At 29.8% G+C, this 22,672-nt stretch overlaps 1 protein-coding gene and 1 pseudogene across 2 annotated transcripts; both read right to left on the bottom strand.

Moving 5' to 3' along the window:
• Positions 1–1,009: 1,009 nt before the first annotated feature.
• LOC145842812 (uncharacterized) lies at positions 1,010–20,894 on the bottom strand (annotated as a pseudogene). The gene is made up of 38 exons (XR_014370219.1): positions 20,578–20,894; positions 20,161–20,297; positions 19,497–19,623; positions 19,084–19,169; positions 17,653–17,835; positions 17,329–17,438; positions 16,339–16,491; positions 16,012–16,142; positions 15,461–15,602; positions 14,813–14,923; positions 14,416–14,529; positions 13,966–14,015; positions 12,962–13,044; positions 12,849–12,905; positions 12,470–12,612; positions 12,162–12,269; positions 11,757–11,862; positions 11,407–11,486; positions 10,945–11,019; positions 10,799–10,853; positions 9,968–10,065; positions 9,478–9,700; positions 8,631–9,227; positions 8,321–8,397; positions 8,008–8,077; positions 7,690–7,794; positions 7,146–7,319; positions 6,691–6,819; positions 5,969–6,584; positions 5,168–5,240; positions 4,790–4,918; positions 4,376–4,494; positions 3,892–3,997; positions 3,117–3,208; positions 2,715–2,893; positions 2,001–2,131; positions 1,677–1,719; positions 1,010–1,228 (listed from the first exon to the last, which is right to left on the bottom strand). The product of XR_014370219.1 is annotated as an uncharacterized LOC145842812 (transcript).
• A 41-nt stretch (positions 20,895–20,935) lies between these two features.
• Positions 20,936–22,087, bottom strand: LOC145842119 (prohibitin-2-like). The gene has a single exon (XM_082949505.1). The coding sequence runs from the start codon at positions 22,069–22,071 to the stop codon at positions 21,181–21,183; it is 891 nt and encodes a 296-aa protein (XP_082805631.1). The 5' UTR covers positions 22,072–22,087; the 3' UTR covers positions 20,936–21,180.
• Between the last annotated feature and the right edge of the window lie 585 nt (positions 22,088–22,672).

The raw sequence follows: 22,672 nt of genomic DNA, 5'->3' as shown, positions 1-22,672 counted from the left end.
TAAATTTAAACTGACAAAATCTGACTTTTTTAAAAATTTTATCAACTTTCCTGACTTTTTTTCAAAATCCCCTATTTTTTCCTGACTTTTGTCATTTTCAAAAAATTTTCCTGACTTTTCCTGACCGAGTGGCAACCCTGATAATAGCTTTGTTTTACTACTTTTGTCATTAAAACATAAATTCAAGCTGTAAATACTTTTGAACCATTTTATTAATTTCTAAAAAGTAAAATAAATATCATACTTTGTATTTCTTTATTTTGTAAGATTTTCTTATTTATTATCTTACATGCTCTGATTATGCCAAATAATAAATTATATCAATAACTCATCCATCTTTTTAAATGTGAAATTTACTGCTATAAGCTTATTGATTACACCTTCAAGTAGTAACAACAAATTTCAACACGATAAAACATTTTATTATATACAAATCAACGAAATCACTTTTATTATAACGGGCGTGTGCAAACAAAAATTTGTCAGATAAAAAGATACAGATCGCAATCATACAACAACAAAATCATCAAAAGAAACATAATGACTATCAAAGAACAAACTCAATCGAAAAAAAACTTTAAAACGCTATTTTAAATTGATAAAGATACATAAAAAGAAACTTTGCAGTTTTAACTGCTACAATCGTATTTACTTGATCATGTATATGAGTTTAAAATAGCAGCGTGAAACTTTATATTTTGACCTTTTTCGCTCAACATATCTTAACAAACAGAATTATAATAATAACCGAATAGTATTTATCTCATAACTGTATTGTGATGTACACACAATAAGCTTTGATATGAGCAAAACTATATTGTTTTACTATTTCAAATTGATCTAGAGATAATTAAAACTTAATTTATAAAACAAATTACTTTGTATTGACGTTTTATAATAGCAAAAAAAAAATGTTAAATAACGATCAACTCATCTTTTAACGGTTGATTAAGTTTTTTTTTTTTAATTTCAGCTATTTTTTAATTGACAACGTTCTGCGAACCAGCTAACAAAGTTTTAGATCAAACATTAATTTTTTTAATTCTAAAGAATAAAAATCAAGGAGTACAACACAAATACGAAAATCTGATCGCTGCTCACTCATCGTCGTCGCTTATTGGCTCATAATCGAGTTTCTGATTATTGGTCATGCTCAGCTGCGGACGGCGCTGATTGTATCCGCTAGGTGGAACCGGAGAGCTGCTGGGATGGAGCACCCGTCCGCTCACTAAACTCAACATTGTTAATAATAAATTAAAAAAAGTTAAATATAATAAATCAACTCAATTTTATTAATAATATTTAAAAATAGTATTGTTGAAAGTTGCCGTTAAATTTTATTAGATTGAAACTTGAGGTTGAGTCATCAAAATAGGATCAGTTTGAACATTTGAAGTTCATATAAAATTAGGTACATGTATTTATTGAACATTTATCAGATACAACTTTCTTGAATTATTTTCGCAAAATGCTCATGTAATTACGACTGTTATAAAATTTCTCAGTTTTGAAAAGAATTAGGTTCCAAATACCGAAAACACTTTTAAACGTTATTAAACTATTGTGTTTTTCATTTATTTTTTCTTTTTTTAAAACTTTATTTTATTATTTTTTACTAAATTAGTCTATTTATTTACTAAAAAATAATGTAATTAAATTTATAAACAACTTCGCACCTGGAGTCAAATTGTTGGCTCTTGTAGCACTGTTTGCTATACCCTGAAAATAATAAAAAAAATATTACTTGACTATTGAGATGTTTTTAAAACTTTGATAAAACTTGTAGTAAATATTATTTTCAACCAGAGTTAATAAGTAGTCGTTTTTGAGTTAAAGAAAATTGCAAAACTTGTTTGTGTTCGACTATTTTTTAACGTTTGAAAACAAAAGACGTTTAAAAACTAGTTTCACTTAATACGTGTTACAGGTGTATGAGATTAAAAAAAATAATTTAATTGTTAAAACACAAAGAAAATATTATTATTGAATATATAATTTACTTGTTGTGACGAGGTGGAATCGCTGCTGATGCTGTTCTGTTGTTCCGAGTTGGGAACGTGGAACCTCAGCGCGCTGTACAATTTGTAAGGAGAATTCGGCTGCTGTCCCGAACTTATGCTCGCGTTTGATCCTTTATAATGAACGTTTTTAAATTGACTTTATCATTTAAATATTAAAATTACAATAATTTTTAAATCTTTTTATAATAACAGGTTTAAATAAAAAGTGGTAATGCCGAGAACTTGATACTTCATAAAATTTCAAAATCTTATCCTACAAAATTTTTATTTTTCTAGAAGTCTAGCTAATAGGTCGTACACTTTTAAGAAATGTAAGAAGATAAGAACAGATAAATAAGATAGAAAATAAATAAATAAAGTTCATTTTAACCATTGTGATACTAGTAATTGTAAAAAGATTATTTAAAACAAATTTTATGAAAATGACCATGCCAATTCGATCATCAGACCTCGGTAGACTGAGCACGGTTTCGTTCTTATTAGGGCTCATCAGTCACCGAAAAAACTTTCAGAATTCAATCTACAAACGGCTTTCACATGAAAAGACTGCAAGTTTTTCGGCTGTGACTGACTGATGAGTCCTAATAAGGCTTCTCCTTCTAATAAGGTTTCTCACGGCTTCTGCTCTGCAGACTTTCGCCGATTTTTTTTGTTTTTTTTTGATCGTTTCAAAATACAATGATGAACACAAACCGTAATTGGAAGGGGGCTTGTGCCTGGTGTGGGGAGACGTGGGGCTGTTGTTGAGCGACTGCCTCCTCGTCGTCATGTTGATCGGCTGCTGTGACGTCAGGTTCATCGGCTGCTGTGACGTCATACCGGCGTGAACGTGGTGCATGGGGCTGATCGAAGTCGAAGGTGGCGTTTGCTGCCTGTTGAAAAATATTAGGTTTTTAGTTTGAGTTGCAAGTGAATACAAAAAAGTCTAGTATTGAATAAATCTCAATAAAATTTGGTGTAATTAAAAGTTCTTGTTTTCAGAGAAAATTTAAACAAACCTGACATGCATATTGATAAAATTGTACAGTAAATAGAACAAATAAAACGTTTAATACTTCGAATGTCGATAAAAGTTGTAACAAAAACATTTAAAACCTGATGTGCATTTGATGTTGCCTAAGTATTTCTTCGTTCATTCTCTTCTCAGCTGATAACGCTTGGTTGGGAGGTATCAACAATCCAGGGTTCTGTGTGAATTGATACCATGTGTAATTTATAAACAAATTAATATAAATTACAAGTTCAACCCGAAAGAAATTTTAAATGTACATCCTATTGTACCATGTAAACTACATATAAGTATTCTTTTGATAGTCTACAATTTGTCAAAGTTAAAATAAAAAAGAACTCTATTTGAAGGCTTTAGTCAAAGGCTTTCCTAAACAGAAATTTAGGGGGTCATAAGCAGCAAAGGGGTCACAGGGGGTGCATGAGGTCATAATTTGAAACTAACACTAGATATTCTGGAGTTGATATAGAAGACATTGGTGTTAGGTGTATTTAAGGGAAGTTTATTGGGAATTCTTGTCGGAGGGGGCCAAAGCTTTTTTATTTCTTTAAAGGGAACCTTATGAAAAAAGTTTTGAAAACCCTGCTTTAGTTTAAAAAAGATAATTATTCTTATTCAACGGCAAAAATAAATATAAATGTAAATTTTAAATTTTAATTTTTACAGTATTCCTTTTAGGAAAGCTGAAAAATTTAAATCTCAGTGGTTTGTGAAAAATAATAGCTGAAACGAGAAATAAAAGATTAAGACACCATTGATTTCACTCGAATGTTTTGCAGCGAAATCGTTACCGCCTTATAAAACTAAACAAACACTCATTTTAACTATTTGTTATACTACCAAAAAGTTTTACAAACTAACAAGTGGATCGTGCATGAGAGCCATTCTAATAATTCCGTCAAGCTGCTTCGGCTGATGATGGTCTTGACCCTGCTTCATTTCCTGCTTGCTTGCATGCTCCATATCTCTGCAATTTTATTGAATATTTAAACATATATAGAAAATGATAAAATTTTGAACATTTGTAAGTAAAGAATAACTTTCTATTTAATCCTGACATAAACTACAATGTTTTAGACTTTTGTAAACAACTGAAGATCAATAAAATTATGTTAGGCGCACAAATTATAACATTTATTTTATGAGGTTTGATATGTTTATTTGATTATAAAGGTTTGGTTTTTTGATTGAAGTACAAGATCAACTAATTTTTAAAAAAGAATCAAGCTATAAAGAGCTTGATTAATATTAGAGTAAGTGTATAAAATAGTATGATAAATCTGATTTATCTTGTAAACAATAAATTATTTAACAGTACAGATTTTCAACATAAACATACATTTACCTGTACTTGTTAGAAGTGTTAGCGTAGGATCCCGGGTCAGGAGAAATAGTCGGCAAGTTTTTGTGACGCTGCATGTTGGGAGAATTTCTCATTTCATCGCTGATGTGTGGTGAATCACGCTTTCGATAAATTATTTAATTTACTTCATTATTTTTCAAAGTTAAAGTTAAAACAAATATAGATGCGATTATACTTGGCGTAAAGTTTTTGCAGCATTCTATGTTTCGTAACTATTTTGAAAAACTTGAAAAGGTACAAAAACAAACAAGAAGTGACTTTTTAAATTTGAAAAACAGTTTCTTTAACTCTTACTCAGTGTAATATTTTACAAGTTATAAATACAATATAACAATAATTACTTTAACAGTAAAGTTTACAATATTGTAAAACTTATACAAGGTGTAGTTAACTCACTTTAACAGGGGATTTGTTGTCTGCGGAGGAGTTGTCGTAATTTTTGCTGATAGATTTTTCTATTATCGCGCTTATGAAGCCCTGCGTGTTCAGCTTCGTCTTACCAGTTGCTTTCAAATCTTTCTTTTGCTAAAATTTTTGTTTTGTTTAAAATTACTTTTTTTACATTTATAGTTAATTATTATTGAAAAATAATTTAGTTATGAAGCGTAAATACAAATAAAGCACTAAACCAACATATAATGACTGTCAAAAAACCTTGGGTGAATTGTGTGAGATTGATTGTTAAAAACGAAAACACCCTTTACTAATTTCAAAGGAATACTCAAATAAAAAATAAAATTATCTTATAAAAGACACAAACAAATAACAACAAACTTGGTTTACAACGGACTGGTGTGGAAAGTGAATTTGATGAAGGTCCCTGGAACCTCTTCTTTCTTGGGGACTTCTGTTTGATTAGAATAATTTATGCTGGCACTATATAAAGTGACTTTTTGACACTATGATACAAGTAAAAATACATACAAGTATTTATTTAAGCTGTTTACCATCCATACTTTAATATCAACGTTTAATTTGTATAACTTTAAACAAAGGTAGTACTTTCTATCAAGAGTTTTTAATACTAAAAGAGGACGATCAATGATTACGATGAAACCTTGATTTAAAGCCTATGATAATATTAACCCCTTCTGATAGCAATACAATAGATGTATATGCTTTATTATGAAACGTAATAAATAAATCAAGGTTGCCAGAGGATTTTTAGAAATTTTTTCCAGGTTTTTTAAGAACAAATGATTTGGTCCATGTTAAGTATAGAAATTAATTTAACGTAAAAAAACTATGTCAAATAGCAAAACTACATTAAAAAGACACTGTAAAGCTACTTTAAACGTGTTTGTTGATTAAATAACTTAAATTATACAATATAAAAATTCTATCTTATTCTTTATGATAGATTTTTTGTATCTAATCGAAATTTTGTTACTTTACATGTAAAAATAGATTCAATTCCAGGATGTTTAGTTTAAAATTCCAAGTTTTTTTTAAAGCTTATTAAATTACAGTTTCTAGTTTTTTTTTTTTTGCTTAAGTTGTCAAATTTCAGGTTTTTCCAAACCTCCAGATTTATTAGCAACCACGATATATTCTAATAAAATCACAAAAATTAACTTTTTATACATTTTTTCTCTCAATTTCGACTCATCACTTTGAGCGTAAGAAGCTTGTGGAACTCTGCTGACACCAAGCGACGAAGTTGACGAAGACCTCCGTTCTTGCTGACTCAGCATTTGTGAGTTCTGCTGACTCAGCATTTGTGAATTCTGCTGATTCAGCATTTGTGAGTTCTGCTGACTCAGCATCTGTGTATTCTGCTGATTCAGCATCTGCGAATTCTGCTGATTCAGCAGTTGTGAATTTTGCTGATTCAGCATCTGCGAATTATGCTGATTCAGCATATTCCTGCCCGTCATCATGCTAGCGGCCAGCTGTCTTATCTGCTCTTTCTCCTTCTCCCTGGCCACGTGGTGGCGCTGCATCTCGGCCGCCTGCCTCAGCGCGAACTCGGCTTCCTGCACCTGATTGGTCGCCCGCAGCGACGTCATCATTAGGGGGGAGGGCGACTTCATGAGCAGGTTGCCGTTGCCGGGCGACGACGTCTTCAGCTGGTAGCGGGGGGAGGAGGGCTTGGGCTGGTTGGTCGCCATGGTTACGGGCGACCTGGTTGGCAGGATGTTGTGAGCGAGTGACGGAGATTTCGTTCCGTGAGCTGACAGCTTTCTTCTGGCTGCAAATAAATTATTTGAAATATATAAAACTATTAAGTGTAAAATAATGAGAAAAGATATCATTGAAATTATTTAAGAATTTTTCAAACCAATCAAACAACAAACTTTGGGGGCTGACGGAGGGTTGGAGGTGGTTTGAGGGGAGAGGAGACCTGGGCGGGGTCCCGGGAAGGGAAAGACCCGGATGGAAGGCGTTGGGCGAAATTTGATAGAGATGAGGATTGGATGCTGCCACTGTGAATATTTGATAAAAAAAAATTTTTAATGAATTCAAATTAGTGTGTAACATGCTTAATATTTTACACAAACCAAACATTTATTGAGGAATGATTTGTCCAGACATTAGTTATGAGAAAAAAAAATATTTTGCTATGAATTCAATTGAGCTTGATGCTTTTTTTCATAAAACATGGTGTTTAAAATTATAGTGTGGACCACATATCCCTAAAATTGCTTTTAAAATTTTGATATATAAAAATTGTTAAGAATTTTCATTAGCGTAATTAAATTTTTCTCAAAAAATGTTTTTTAGAAAAAGCAGCAAAACAAAAGTTACGTACTCGCGAGCAGCTGCTGATGTTGTTTCTGCTGCATGAGCTGATGTGCCGCCCTGTAATCGGGGTTGAGCATGACGTTGTGCCTCGTGTCGAGCACGTCCGATATGCTGGTCGACGCTGTTGAGTAGGGCGGCCTGATCTGGCGCGCGTTGAAGTTCGCCTGGTTGGCGTTCAGTCCTGTGTTGTGTTGTTGAAAACTTTATGTTTGTAAACATGCTGTGTTGTTGTATAAGTAAACTAAATGTTGTAAAAAGTATTCTGTATCATAATGAACCTTTATTCTTATTTTGAGCTTTTAGAAGTTTATAAATACACCAAACTAAATAAATATATCAAACTGAATTCCAGTTATTTTTTAACAAAGCAGCTACAGCTAGACAAAAGAAATAATGTGAATGTTTTTAAGAGGCTTAATAAAAAACTTTAAACGAACAGTAATACATACAAAAACTAGAACTTTTAGTTTTTAGAACATAAAATTAATACAGTTTAGTTTCGCACTCGCGTAGTATTAGTTAAAATAATATATTGTCATATAAAAACTCACCTAGAGCACCGTATTCTCTCAGCAATTGAAGCCTGACGTTGGGGTCTAATTTTTGTTGAGTCACTTGACTGGCAATCAAGTGCGGGTTGGCGTACAAATTCATACCTATATAATCATATATCAAACAATTTAAATGTTGCACTTTATTTAATAATGAACTAAGAGTTTTGTTATGTGCAAATTTTAAAAAATGAGAAAACAGTAAAAGGTATCAAACTAGTTCAGCTGTTACAAACCTAGCTTGAAACTCGACAAGTTTAGCCCATTACAATTAATTTAAAATAAAAGCAAATATATCATTAAATCAAATAAAACTACCAGGGAGTGAAATGTCTGCCGTAAAAGTTTGTCTCGGAATTTCTGTGATTGGTATCGATGGATGCTTTATCTAAAAAAACATTATCACAACTAAACACCTTGTGCTTTAAAATTTAATAAAAATACAAATTTTCTTATAGGTACCGTATATACTTTTTTATATTCATGTAAGCTTAAATATAAATTAAATATTTTTAATGATAAAACATAACGATGCAAAACCTTTTCATGCTTAATATAAGCGACAACGGTTATGTTTATTTCGCAACTCAAGTTTATAAATATTACATGTATAAAGTATAATAAATCTTACATGTGGTGTCAAGGATGAAGGGGTAGTAGTTTGCAAATTTACCGGAGTCGATTTTCCCGAAGTGGACCGCTTAATATCTGCAAAAAAAATTAAATAAAACAACTTGGTTGTTGAAAATATTTCCCCAGATGAATACATTGCTATTAACAAGAAAATTTTATATTAAATAAATTTAATAAAAAACGTAAAAGTAGAAGTAATTGAGAATAATTTTTCTCTGAAATGATTACATTGCTATTAACACAAAAAAGCATATCTCTTTTAAATTAATAAAATGTAAGCCTATATTTCACATAAACAAAAATCAAACCTTCTTTGAGAGCTCGGTCGAGGCCGGGCGGGTAGAGCGAGGCTGGCTGGTTCCTCTGCAGCGGTGAAGAAATTCTCCTGATTGGCGTACCGCTCATAATACTTCCCCGCTGCACCACCGAGAACTTGTCCTTCGGCTCCGCCTTGGGCTGCTGCACGAGCTTGGGCGGCTTCCGGTCCTGCTTCGCGTCCTGGCCCATCCGCGTCTGCTGGGCGAAAGCGAACGCCGTGGCCGGGTCGAAGTGGGTCAGGTTGGGCTGCTTGTGGAGGACGGGCGCCTTGTGCTCGGTCGCCGTCGGGGCGGTGTCGGCGACCGCGGGGCTCTTGATGCGCGCGGAGGAGGGGGAAGAGGAGAAACGGAGCGAGTTGACGGGAACCGGCGCGTCCTGGCGTTTCTCCTGAGGCACGTAGTCGTACTTGGTCAGGTCCACCGTTTCGCTGGGCGCTTTCTGGCTTTGGATGACGATGCTGGGCGGCTTGGTCGCGTCGCTGACTACTTTTGTGGTGGCGGGCGCGGTTGTTGTGACGACCGCGATGTTTTGTTCGACTTGCTCCACTTTACTCACCGCGACTTCCATCACTTCTTTTTCAGGGGTCTCTGTTTAAATTACTTCCATGCAGTTTATGCTTTAATTAACAAGGTTATTGCAAGTTTGTTCTGGGTATTAAAGTTCATTCGAATAATATTTTTTAAACCTATTTTTAAATTGCATATAAACAGATAGAAAAAATAAAATAAAAAAAGACAAACTAGCAGGAGGTGGTTTCTGATACATAAAGTATTTTTAAGATTTCTTTATTAGCTTGACAAATAATATTAATATAAAAACTGTGAAAAATAAACAAACTAGCAGGTGGTGGTGGTGGCGGGGGTTCTTTCTCCACCGGTTTTTCCTCTTCCTGCTTCTTTTCCACCTTGCTCTTCACCTCGTCCTTGTGATGTGGCTCGTTGGTGTGCCGGTGGGGTTCCAAACAAATGCGGGTGGTCACGTCGTTCTCGTCGTCGAAATCGAACGCGTTCTGCGGGCTGACCACCTGCCGTTTCTTTTGTATGGATTGATGTGCCTTTGACTGGAGAAATTGATGTTACTTTATATTTTGTATATTTACTTTAAACATGTTTATTTTGTCCTTTTTTTTTTGTAATTTGATGGTTATTTTTTTTCTGCTTCACCAGACTTTAAAACTTTAGTTTATTAATATATTTTTCAACTCAGAACATAGTTTTTAGTTAGTAGATAATATTTTGGTTAATAAATACAATATCAGTAAGGTTTTATACATTTTTAATTTGTCACTATAGACAGTTTATTAATCAAGCAAAGATGAAAAACTAACTTTATTTTGAATTATTTCCTTTTTCTCAACTTTTTCAGAGTCCTGTACAGGAATATCACCACTTTGTGCGGTAGCAGCTTCTTCAGCTTTCTTATCACCTATAAATCAGTTGATTTATTATTAATAAAAACTATTAAACTACAAAAATATTATTACAAGTCCTAAGCCTATAAATTAATTGTAATCTAAAAGTTTTGAGTTGTTCAACAAATAATCAACAAAAATAATCTATAGATTTTTAAGATAATCCATAACCTAAAAGTTTTTTTCTATTAATTATAAGGTCTTTAAATTTTTTAAAATTTACTCATTACCTTTAAATTTTAATAACTTTATGCTTTGTCATTAAAAGGGATAAATATACTTAGAGTTAACTGAAATATTGATGTTCTCTAATAATGCTTTTTAAGACATTCTACACAACTGATTTCTTCAAGAAGAATGTAAAAGTTTAAAAAAGAGTTTTTGACAAAGTTTTTCAAAACTCTAGGACTTTTTTAGCTTTTATAAACATAGAAAACAAAAATAACTAAATTTAAAAGTTTTAAAAACTAAATATAATATATCTGTACTCCGTTCAATAATTAAAAAAGCAATTGCAAATATTGATACTTGAAATATCTACTTAGATTGTCCAACTTAAGTAGACCACAAAACTAAAAATTTTCGATTTTCTATTCGCGGAAAAACTTTAAAACATAATAATTTCTGACTGTATACAAATAGTAATTATTAATAGTTATAATTGAACTACAATTATCTTATAAGTAAATTATCTTATTATAAAAAAGCACTATATAATACAAAAGTATTAATAAATAACAAATATACCTATTTCAATATTCACTGCTACTTGTTCCTTTTTATCAGACTTTTGACTCTTTTTCTAAAAATAAAAAGTGTATAAATAAATTAAAATTGCAATTGAAAATAATAAAAGCTTCTTCGAGAATTAATTTAGTATAAAATAATATTACTTCTACAATCTTAGCAGATTCCTTTTCTATCGCAATTGTTGTTGTAAGTTTTTTGTTTTTTCTTGTATCTCCTTTCTGTTTATTAATTAAAATATTTTAACAATAGAAGCGGTTGAAAATGTTTCGTTAAATAATAACCAATATTTTTTAGCGTATTAACACTGAAAATCAATAACTAATTAAAGCCAAACAATCAAGTTTCAGCAAGATTGTTTATATTAAAAACAATCTAAATTAAAAAAATTTACCAATGAATGATCAGGTTTGCTTTAATCGTTTAGATGAAATTTACTTTACAAAAAACTTTTTTTTTTCAGTTTAAACATGATACAATAACTCATTTTTAGTAATGCGGTAAATTATATTATAAAAAGGTACAATTAGTACATTTATTTTAAATAAAAATTTCTCTGAAAGTTATAACACCGTTTTAAAAATGTATTACTTTTTTTTAATACTAACCCTGCTTTTCTTTTCTTGTGGTTCGCTTAGCATCGGCCTGGTACTTGTTCGTTTGTTTCCGCTAGATTCGTTCCTTGTAGCTGGAAAAAAATTACAAGCATTTATTTTAGTATTGTTTGAATATTAAACCAAAAGTTTATTTAAAATTTCATAAAAAAAACTAGCAGTAATTATCAAAACAAAGTTTCAAAACCGAAACAATATTTTCTGAAGTTTAATCAGTGATTGGGTAATACTTTGATAAATAAAAGTTTAAACACTGAGATATACTACTATTTTCATAATTTTATAATAATTAGTAATAATTAAAATATTATTAAAAAGATAATTTAAAGCAAGGTATTAAATACCACTAATGTCAGAAGACTGCTCTGCAGCCAAAGCCGCCTTTCTTCTTGTTCTAATGTAAGGAACGGTCTTTTGTTCGGTTTGATTGTTCTTCTGGCTACTTGACTCCTGTTATAAACGATGTTATGTTTGTAACATTATACAAAATATGTTTCAACATAATGTTTCATGCATATATAGTGTTAATAAATTTAAAAATTTTAAGGCAAGTATAGAAAAAAAAAGAGTTATTATTATATTAATATCTGAATATTGACGATGACATTTATCGTGTTCTCTAGCTTTAGCTTATATAAGAATTTGTTTTTACTGAATAAAATAATGAACTCTTACTTGAAATTGAAACAATTCAGTTTTTATTTACATAAATGTTTTGTTAGTACTTCTAGTATTTCTTATTTGCAAACCTTTTTATCATCAGTTCGTTTCGAACTACTTTGATTCGCTTCGACTGCCTGATTAGCAGAAGTTTTATTATCTGGAGACTGACCTCTCTTTTTCCTTCCCTCAACTCCCTATTAATAAATTAGCTCAGGTTATAAACAAACAAACAAACAAACAAACAAACAAACAAGTATAAGCAATAAACATTTGTTTGATTACACAGTAAAAAAGTAAGTTGAAATTTGTACACTTAACAGGTTTGTCTTCTTAAATGTAATGTTTTAAATGTAAATGTTTTTAACTGCACAATCATAAATCAAACAATTCTTACTTTTTTCTTCTTATTAAACTCGTTGAGGGATTGTTCGAACATTGATTTCTTGTGCGTGTTGAAGTAAGTTTTCACTTGCGCCTCCGTTTTGTCGCTCAGCAGCTTCGAAATCGTCTGAAAATCTTTACCGTGCTTCGCCACCCCTAGTGGAAAATTGTAATTAGTTTACAAAATAATCATAATAGAGTACAGCTACAACTAAATTCTGTAATAATTTTTAAGAGTAATAACTGTTGTATAAGATAAGCTGTAAATGGGTCATAATAGGAAAACTTTTAATTTTCACAATGATTTGCAGTAATAAAGAGAAATGAAAATACAAAAATAAACTTGAGACAAAACCATTCTTATTAAACATTTAGTATCAAATTAAACTAACCATCTTTTACAATGCTTATTTCTTCATCTTTCCATATCAAATTCTGAGTTCTGGCACCTGAAATTAAACAATATAATCATATCATAAAAAAACAAACAAACAACAAAACGTACGGGTCATTCTAGGCGAGGGTGGCCTGTCGATTCTCCGATCTTCAACTTCACTTCTTCTCTCTTTATCTCCATCAACTTTGTCTCTGATGAGTTAAAAATTTATCAAAATAACACACCTTTTGGTTTTTGCAAAATTTAAAGTATATCAAACTGAATTATGAGGTTTATTATTGAGGATAAAGATTTAATAAATAAATAAAAGTTTGGGGATCAAAATTACATTTAGAAAATTTAAACATTTATTTAGTAAGGTACAGCTTAAAAGTTTGTTGTTATTAATATTTTCGAAATTTGAAGCATTAAAAGATGTTTTTAATAAGAACCAAAACTGTAAATATAGTATAAATTATATATAAATGGCACAGGGGGGTCCACCTTGATTTTTACAAGTTGAGTTTTAGTGAAAAGACCATTTCACTAAAAATCTATTTTCTCATTCATTTTTTAAGAAATCTACTTCAAGTTTTCACAGAAAGTGTAACATTTAATTTTAAAAAGATTGAATGTAATTTTTTTAATTTTGAAAAATAAAATTTTTAATAAAAAAAACCATCCTTTTTTTTTGTTTTTTTTATCTTAAATTTTTGTTTTTCAATATTTTTAAAATTGCAAAACTGTAAGTCTTTTAAACTATAAAAGGAACGTTTTCTGAAAGTTTGAGGTCTCTAGCTCAAAAATTGAAAAAATTAAGAAAAAGATAGATTTTTAGTTATTTTTTTAAATATCTGAAAAAATTTACCCTGAATAATTTGCGGTCCATACGTTTGTATCGGAAATTTTTTTATAAAAAAAACTGGCTTGTAGTTTGTACTTTAAGCTTTCATATAAGATCCAATGTTATTTTTAGAAAAAAAAATTGGACCCCCCTATGCCCTCATAATCATATCTTTGTTTTGATATGTAAATCAATATCAAAACAAATCCTCTCTTTATAAACTTGAAGCATTAAAAGATGTTTTTAATCTAATATAGTCAAAATTGTGTTAATTAGTATCAAAACAAACCCTCTCAAGTTCAAACTTGACTGATCTTGTTGGTTAGATGCAACCGCAACCTGAAAAATATTTAATATTTTGGTATTTTGTTTTTTTTTAACTAAAAGAAGATTTTTTTTTTAAATCAATCATTTATTAATTACTTATCATTACTAGATGGCAAAATAAGCAAAAATTCATAAATCATATGTCTAATTAGAAACGGGAAATTTAAATTAAAAAAATTCATTACAAAAATGTTTCTCATTAACATAAATGCTTTAATTTGATAAATTTCAACTAAAATATTAAAGTATAAATTTTATACATTACTCCTTAATATAAATGCTTTGTAGTTCAAAATTTAAAATTATATTCAATATTAAATTTTATACTAAAAAATTTCAACTAATATACTAAAATAATAAATTTTATTATAATAATTTTATTAAATAATTTATTAAAATAATTTACACTCACACTTTGACGAGTGGGTCTCGGCCTTCTGTTTCTGATGTTCTGCTTCCTCACCAGAGATTTGTAATTATTTGTCTTCTTAGTCAAGTAGTAGAACAACACGCAGTCGGAAACACTCTGTAAGATTATTATTACATTATTACAAGATTAAGCTTTTTTAAATGTTTAAAAAAAATTCAAGATAGAAAAACGATTATTTTAAAACGCAGTCGGAAACACTCTGTAAGATTATTGCATATTTATACTTTAAATATTTTTTAAATGTTTAAGATAAAATAAACAAACTCATGATTCAAAATAATTACCTTTCTGTTCAATCGCAAAATTATTATACTATTATATTTATTACTACATATTTAAGTATTTTTTCATAAAATGAATTTATCATATAATAAATAACCTTTTTTTCTATGCACGAAGATATGGCACCGAAGTTTTTCGGGTTTTGAACATATTTTTCCTTGAATATTCGTTTTTCTTTGTCGTTCCAAGAATCCAAAAGTTGGCTTTCCTGAATCAAAATTTAGTTTAAAACTTTAATACTTTCATGTTAATTTAAAAAACTTAAAATACAACTAGCTAAGTAAATAAAAACATATGGCATAAAATCTAATGTTAACGTTTATAAGTATTTAAAAACTTCTTTTATCATACCAGTTTATTAAAACAGTATAATTTTCATATTCAATTATTTTTTAGTGACTTATGTTATCATAAAGAAATAACTTTAACTTTAGCTACAACTAAAAAAAAGAAGTTTTTTTTTAAGCAAAACATTTATGATGATTTACAGGAAAATATTAGAAGTACTATGACTTTTTCACACACCAAAAATAAAAACTAACAGCTTGGAAATATATTTGATATTTTTTTTTTAATATTTGCATTATAAATTTATTAAATAATAAATAGTTAAGTAATGAAAACAAGAGTAACTATCTGGCTATGAACCATACTTTAAACAACCGAAAATAAATATTTTGATTTTTTTGTCAGTTCATTTAAAGAAGCTTTCCGACAACTAAAACTATTACAAGAAGTTTTCAACCTTATAAAGTTTGAGGGGGTCTTCAATCTTGCCGTGTTGTTGTTGAACTGAAATTTTCTCTGATCTTCATCGAGCAGCGACGGAGGAATGACGGCCAGGTGCCTCATCTGGTTCAACTGCGCTTCCAACGGATCGCTTATTCCTTTGCAAATATTTTGATACTTTAACATATTATAAGTTTTAAAGTAAAAAAATTAATCCTAATTCACTTACTTACATAGCAGATATATCAAAATTGTAATTAATAGACTACTATGCCATTACATAGTAACAACAGCTTATTTAGTAGTTTTTTTATTGAGACTTTATGGGGTGCAAGCATGAGTAAAAACTTTAAAAAATTAAATGAGCACTCAATCTATGCATTAGACTTTTTTACAGTTCAAACTATTATTAAATTTAACAATACACATAACAAAATCTTATTACAACAAACCAAGTATGGAAGCTCAAAATTGTTATTTTACAATACGCAGAATTAATTTTTGAAATTAATTCAAACAACAAACCAGGAATGGAAGGTTGCGCTCCGCTGTTCAAACCGCCTCCACCCTCGCCCTGCTCGGCCTGCTCCTGATTGGACCTGGTGCCCGCCCTGTCGGTTCTCTCCTGCTGCACCCGCTGCTTGCGTATGTCCGGAAACATCTTCTCGAACATCTCGCGCGCCTTCACGTCTTTCGCTCTGGTGAATAAAAATTAGTTATCACATTTTTTATTATAAAATACAAACTATTTTTAAGTCAATACCAATAATCATGGAAATGATTTCAATTAGTAAAACCCTCACTAAATGAATAAAAAAAAATTAACAAAAATTAATAGTTGATTTTTTTCTACATAATTTAAAAAATATTCTGCTAATACAAAATATAACGAACTTTTGTTTGGGATCGTTCTCTAGCTCGTGCACTTTGCTGACCCACTGCAGGTAGTTGTGATTGTACGCGTCCGTCGTTTGCTGGTGCCTTATCTTTTGAAGCTTCTTTTGCTTTTGAAAATATTTAACCAGCTTCGGCTTGATGCACTCGTGCCTGGGAGTTGTTTAATATTTGCAATAAAATATTAATGTAAAATTCATATATCTAATTCAAGTTTAATCTGCAATGCAAAATCCAAAATATTAAAAATTGTTTTAGTTGGTATGTTCTAGTTGATTTTAATACAACTTGTCATTAATTTTTAATGATTCGTTTCATGTGTTATCCAAAATTTTATCAAAGTTAAATAATGTTAGACCGTATCTGCTCAAAATACTGATAGTAAACTAAAAAAAAACTTAATACAGTTGTGCAAAATACAGTACATAACTTTAAGTCATGTTTTTGCAAATTTAAAATCTTAAACAAAGGGTTTATTAATTTCTTTGTCCAGCTTTTCTTTGTTAAGTGGCTATTAGGTAATAGCAGCCACTAAAGCTTAAACGTGGCAATGGGCTCTGATATCAATCAAAATTTAAAACATTTCTCATATACTTGTCTGTTAGTCCATTATTAAAATTAAAATTATTATTTTAACTATTTTAATTTATTAAGACATGGCTTAACAATAACATCTTAATTTACAACTCCAAAAGTTTTAAAAAACAACATTTACTAAATTGTATCAGTACAAAACCTTTTTAGCTTCCATTTTTTCATGAGTTATTTAATTTTAATACAAAAGTATAAGCTTCCCCTGTGTTTTTTTATTAACTTTTAACTAAAATTATTATAATAATATTGAAATTCAGTTTTATTATTAAGACTTGTAATAATTTAATCTTATATTTTATTTCAGTTTTAATACTTTAAAGCTAAAACTAACTAAACAATTTTTAATTTTTCTAGCATCATATGTACTTTTAGACATGATAAAAATATCAAACCAACCTTTCGATATTGTGTTGATAAATGGGGTAATCAGACGGCTGATTGTACAGTGGAAAATCATAAATTGGCCCAAACTTGTCGAACGGGTTGACAAACTTTTCACTCTTTTTCTGTATAAATTAATGTAAAATAACAACGACAATTTGATACCTTACATTTATTTTAATGTACATCATATAAATAATCTACAAAATAATTTACAAATAATCTACAAAAATAGTTATTTATTATTACCTATTCCTATAACTGATATAATTTATAACAAGCATCTTTTAAAATTAATATAGTATTATATTTTAATTAAAAATAATCAATATTTCAAACTTTATTTTCAGCGTAAATCAACTGCCACGGTTCGGTGTGCTTGGGCTCGCACGAGGAATACTTCTCCTCCTCCCACTTTCCCCCGTCCTCCCCCGGTTCCACCTTCACCTGGCTGTCGTCCTTCTTCTTCTTCTCCTCCAAGTCCGTCTTCTTCGCCTCCAGCTGTTTTTTCTTCTCTTCAGCCTTAAATACAATTTTCTTATAATGTTATATTATTTGTGCTGAAACATTTCAGTAGTTGGATGAAAGCAAACAGAAGCTGATATGGAAAACACAAAAATTTTTAAAATCTTTATTTTATCTAAAATTCTTTTAACAAAGTAACTTAATAGATTTTTAAATTTAAAATTTTATAAATAAATAACTAAAAATCTATCTTTTTTACTTTTTAAAACAATTTACTTTATACATTTAGGAAATGTTCATTTTAATATTACAAACAACTATAGATGATTTTAAAAAGAACCCAGGTTTAAAAAATGTTTATTTTGTACATTTTTTATTAAAAAAGAATAATAGATACAAAATATGTTTCCTAAAACTTGTTCAAAATTTAAAGATTATTTTAAGAATGATTAAAAACATTTGCTCGAAAACTAAAGGAAAAGATAGACTTTTAGCGAAATAGTCTACTTTTGCCTTTTTAGTTTGCCTTTAGAACCTATTGAACTCTATAACCTAAATCTCTAAAATTACATCAAAATTTTACCCAATATTTATTTCAACAGTTTGTTACAATCAAAACAATGTTTCACTCCTATACTTACATATAGAAGATCCTCAGTTGTTGTAAATAGGTCTGAAATTTCAGACCTATTTACAACAACTGAGGATCTTCTATATGCAAGTATAGGAGTGAAACATTGTTTTGATTGTAATAAACTGTTGAAATAAATATTGGATATAAATCTCCTTAAAGACATTTAAGTCGAGAACTTTAAATTGTTTGATTTAAAACAAGTTACATTATCAAATTTTTACAATAAGTTAAAAGTATTTGGTAGCTTAATTATCATTTTTTTAAAGAATAATATTCAAAAAAAGTCATACACCCTTCCCCTTATGCCCTTATGTAAATAAAATAAAATTTAAAAAACAATTATAAAAATTATTAAGTATTGAAATTTTTTTGGATAACTATGTAATTATACAAGTTTTACACAGCATTTATTTCTTATTTATTCTACTCAGCTTTTTCATTTAATAAGTTTAACTTACAAATATTAATGAACTATTATTAAAGTATTACCAACTAGTCAAGTAAAAATTACTTCGACTTAAAACATTTTGTTAATAAAACAAAATAAAATTCTATACTATTAATTACATTAACCTTTACTTGAGAAAATGCAAATTTGAAATAATGTCTAATTAGGCTTAAGTTCTATGTTATTTCATTTCGTTTTATATACAACAAATAACCAAACTCACATCTGCGATTTCTGAATCAACCCCCAACATGAATTTAAGCATGTCTTCTTTAATTTTGCAATCTTTAACAGTACTCTTCAACTTTGCTAGAAAATAAATTTCATAAATAAATAACAAGCATACCTTACAAATATGAAAAAACTATATTATATAAACATCAACAAGTTAAAAAATTATTATTTAAAAAATGAGTATCAATTAACATGAAAAATATTCCAATTTCCACTATAATGCACCAATTTATTAGTTTGCCAAAGTTATTTTACTAACAAGAATAAAAAAAGTTTATATTTTACAATTAAGATTGTTTATTAAATTAGATCTCTTCAAATACTAATTTTAAATACTTTTTAAGAAGTTTTAATTTACTTAAGTACAACTAACAATTTAACTACTATAATTAAAAAACAAACATGAGTTATGTTCAGCTGAAGCTTTACCATCGTCAACATTTGATACAGATGGTACGATTAGAGAACTTTTTTCTGTAGCCAGGTGAGTGTTGGGGTTACAGGCGCTTTCTGAATGCTGCTTTTCCTGCTTTAAGACATTGTGATTATTATTGAAACTGGTTGAATAAATTATTATATATTGATTATGAAACTGGTTTATATTTTTCATATAGTTTTTTAAACCAATTTCATTACCTGTAGATTTATTAATAACGACAAAATAAAGTTTATTGGTGTAATATATTAGTACAAGAATGTATATTTCAAATACTTCAGGATTCAGAACATTAACAACATAATTTAGAATATTAAAGTAATGATATATATGGAAACTCTACAATAGAGGTATACAATATATCACCTCCTTGGCTTTTGGCTATAAAGGGGCAATAACTAGTAAGGGAGTAAAACTGGCAGCTAGTAATGGGAGATATCTAATAAACATAGGCAATTGTTTTTAAACATCTGCCGAATAGGCAATGTGAAAATTACTTTTGGTCTTAAAAATGACACATTTTTTAGTCTTACTTAGAGGGGGTGAATAAATTTTTATAGTCTTAAATCTTAAATTAATAATTAAGCTGTTAGTAAGCAAGAAAATAATATAAAACAAAAGCTATCTTACCATTTTCAGCTTTTCATTTGAAGGTGATTGAGAGTAATTACTGTATGAAGAGTGTTTGTGATTTCTGTCATATACGTGAGTAGAATGAAAAAGTTCTTTGTTATCAATGCTAGGACTGTAGCTTGTCTGCATCTTATCTATAAACAACAATTGCTTTTTATAAACATATTTTTGGGATTAAGTATAAAAAAATCATAAACTAGTTTGACAACTTATTTAAACTTCCTTCTTTTAAATCAAAACAACATTCTTTAAAAAACATATTTTAAAATATTTATAACACACTTAAAGCTTTATATCATCTTCTTAATAATATTTTAAGTGAGTGTAATATTAAGTGTAAAAGTAAGAGCAATACTTTAACTAAGCAAATATACTTTTCTAAAACTCAGCATGCAAAAAAAAAATTTAAACTACCATAGCTAGTTAGTGATGATGTAGACACAGCTAAGTAGTCTTTATCCCGTTCACCAGCAATACCAATATCTCTGAGAAGAGACACTTTGTTAGCTGAAGCCCTGCGGGAGTTGTAAACATTTTGAGGGTTGAACAGCTGATGCTGTGTGCTGGGAGGCAAGTGAGAATTTTGTATGTAGTTTTTGTTTGTTTCTAATGTCCTTGCTGAGGGAGAAGGGCGATCAACCGTTGGTTTCAAGTAAGCACCACTTGTTTGATGATAATGATGCATTTTGCCAGAGGCTTTTAGCAACTTAACAATTTATTTATCAAAATACACCCCTAAATGTTATCAACTATAATCAAAATTTGTTCAAGCATAAAATTTACCAACTACTCAAATGAAATTTAACATGATCAAATATATAAATTTGGTAAGCATAATTTAAGATTTGGTAATATACAATATTTTTGTTTAAGTTAATGGTTTAGATGCATTACCTAACTATACAAAAGTAATTATCTAGAAAATGTTTAATATAAAAACATTTATATGATATCAATTTAACTAAAATGAAAAAGTTTTAATTAGAAAACATCAATTAATGTAGAGTCTGAAGTATCTTATGCTGCAATGTCATTTTTTTCCTTTTCTTCGTAAGCATCAAAAGCAATGTTGAGCATCAGAGAATTTGCATCCAAATATACCTTGTTTTGCGATCTTGACATAGAATGAGCAACTTTTTTGGCAGCTTCAATTCTTCTCAACTTCAAGTAAGCAGGGTTTTTGCTGATAGCCTCACCAACAGTCTTGGCAATCTGGGCTTCTCCTTTGGCTTGCACAATCTTCTGCTGCCTCTCCTGCTTGGCACTTTCTACCAAATACTGAGCACGTTGGGCTTCCTGCTGTGCAACTTGTTTCCTTTCAATTGCAGCCGTGTACTCTCTGCCAAAACCAAGATCAGTGATCGCGACATCATCGAGGATAATGTTGAAATCCCTGGCTCTCTGCTCCAATTCTCTTTTGATCAGCAATGAAACTTGAGCGCGCTGGGTGATCAACTGAGACGCGTTGAACTTGGCAACTACACTTTTCAACACTTCATTGACAATGGAAGGAAGCACTTTCTCATCGTAATCGACGCCAAGATTTTGTGTGATAAAGGGCAACTTTGAAGCATCTGGACGAGTCAAAACACGCAAGTTAATGTTGACCATTTGTAAGTCTTTACTACCAGTAGGTGACCCAACCAATTTTGGCCTTGAACGTATGTTATATATAACAGGGTACTGAAACCAGGGAACTCTGAAATGGAGGCCTTCACCGTATATTTCGTTTTTAACTCCTCCCAACCTGCTGAACATAACAGCCCTGTGACCACCTTCAACAGTGTAAATCGATTCTTTTATGCCATAAGCCAGGCCACCTGCAGCCACCAACAAGCCACCGCCTCCGCCTAGCTGCTTCAACAGCTTTGAAGTTTTTCCAGCCAAGTCTTTACCAGCTTTTGCCATTTTAAAAGTAATAAAAGTTTTCTGTTTAAAGTTGTAAATGAATTTATGTTAGAGTAATAATTAATTCACATAAAAGCTTAAATTTTAATTATGTTAGGATAATTTTTCTTAAGTTAACATAAAAAGAAAATATCAAAAGATTTGAATAGAAAATGATGACAAATACTAGAATAATTTTTAAAAAAAAATTTTTATTTAATTAAAACTTAAACTTTTACCTAGATTAAAAAGTATAAGTAGCTCAATATCTTTTCTTATCTATTATTTAAAAGGAATGTGTTCCAGGGGTCTGCAAACTGTAGTCAATGAAGGGTAAAAATTTAGCATGCTTTTATTTTAAATGGGCATAACCTGCAGCCTGCAACAACTTGGCCTGCAAAAGAAACTTAAATTTACACTAGAAATTCGGAGGTTTGAAGTGAAAAGCAAAATAAAAGGTCTTAGCTAAAATTTATGATAATTCAAAACTTTGATATACATTTTGAAAGACTTAAAATAGAAACCACAACTGAACCCAATAAGTTTTTGTTTTTCAAAATTTGTTTTGCACAACCACCAAATGTTTTTTTGCCCCTGTATTAGTTAGCATCTACACTTCAAG

The sequence above is a fragment of the Thalia democratica genome, chromosome 8 (genome assembly GCF_965202585.1).
Source record: "Thalia democratica chromosome 8, ktThaDemo2.hap1.1, whole genome shotgun sequence".
NCBI classification, from domain to species: Eukaryota; Metazoa; Chordata; class Thaliacea; order Salpida; family Salpidae; genus Thalia; species Thalia democratica.
Note: the sequence above shows the minus strand (reverse complement) of the source record. Positions and strands in the feature narration are given on the sequence as shown.

What these genes read in the sequence shown, in the direction of transcription:
- LOC145842119 (XM_082949505.1), bottom strand. Translation starts at nt 22,071, where the DNA reads ATGGCAAAAGCTGGTAAAGACTTGGCTGGAAAAACTTCAAAGCTGTTG.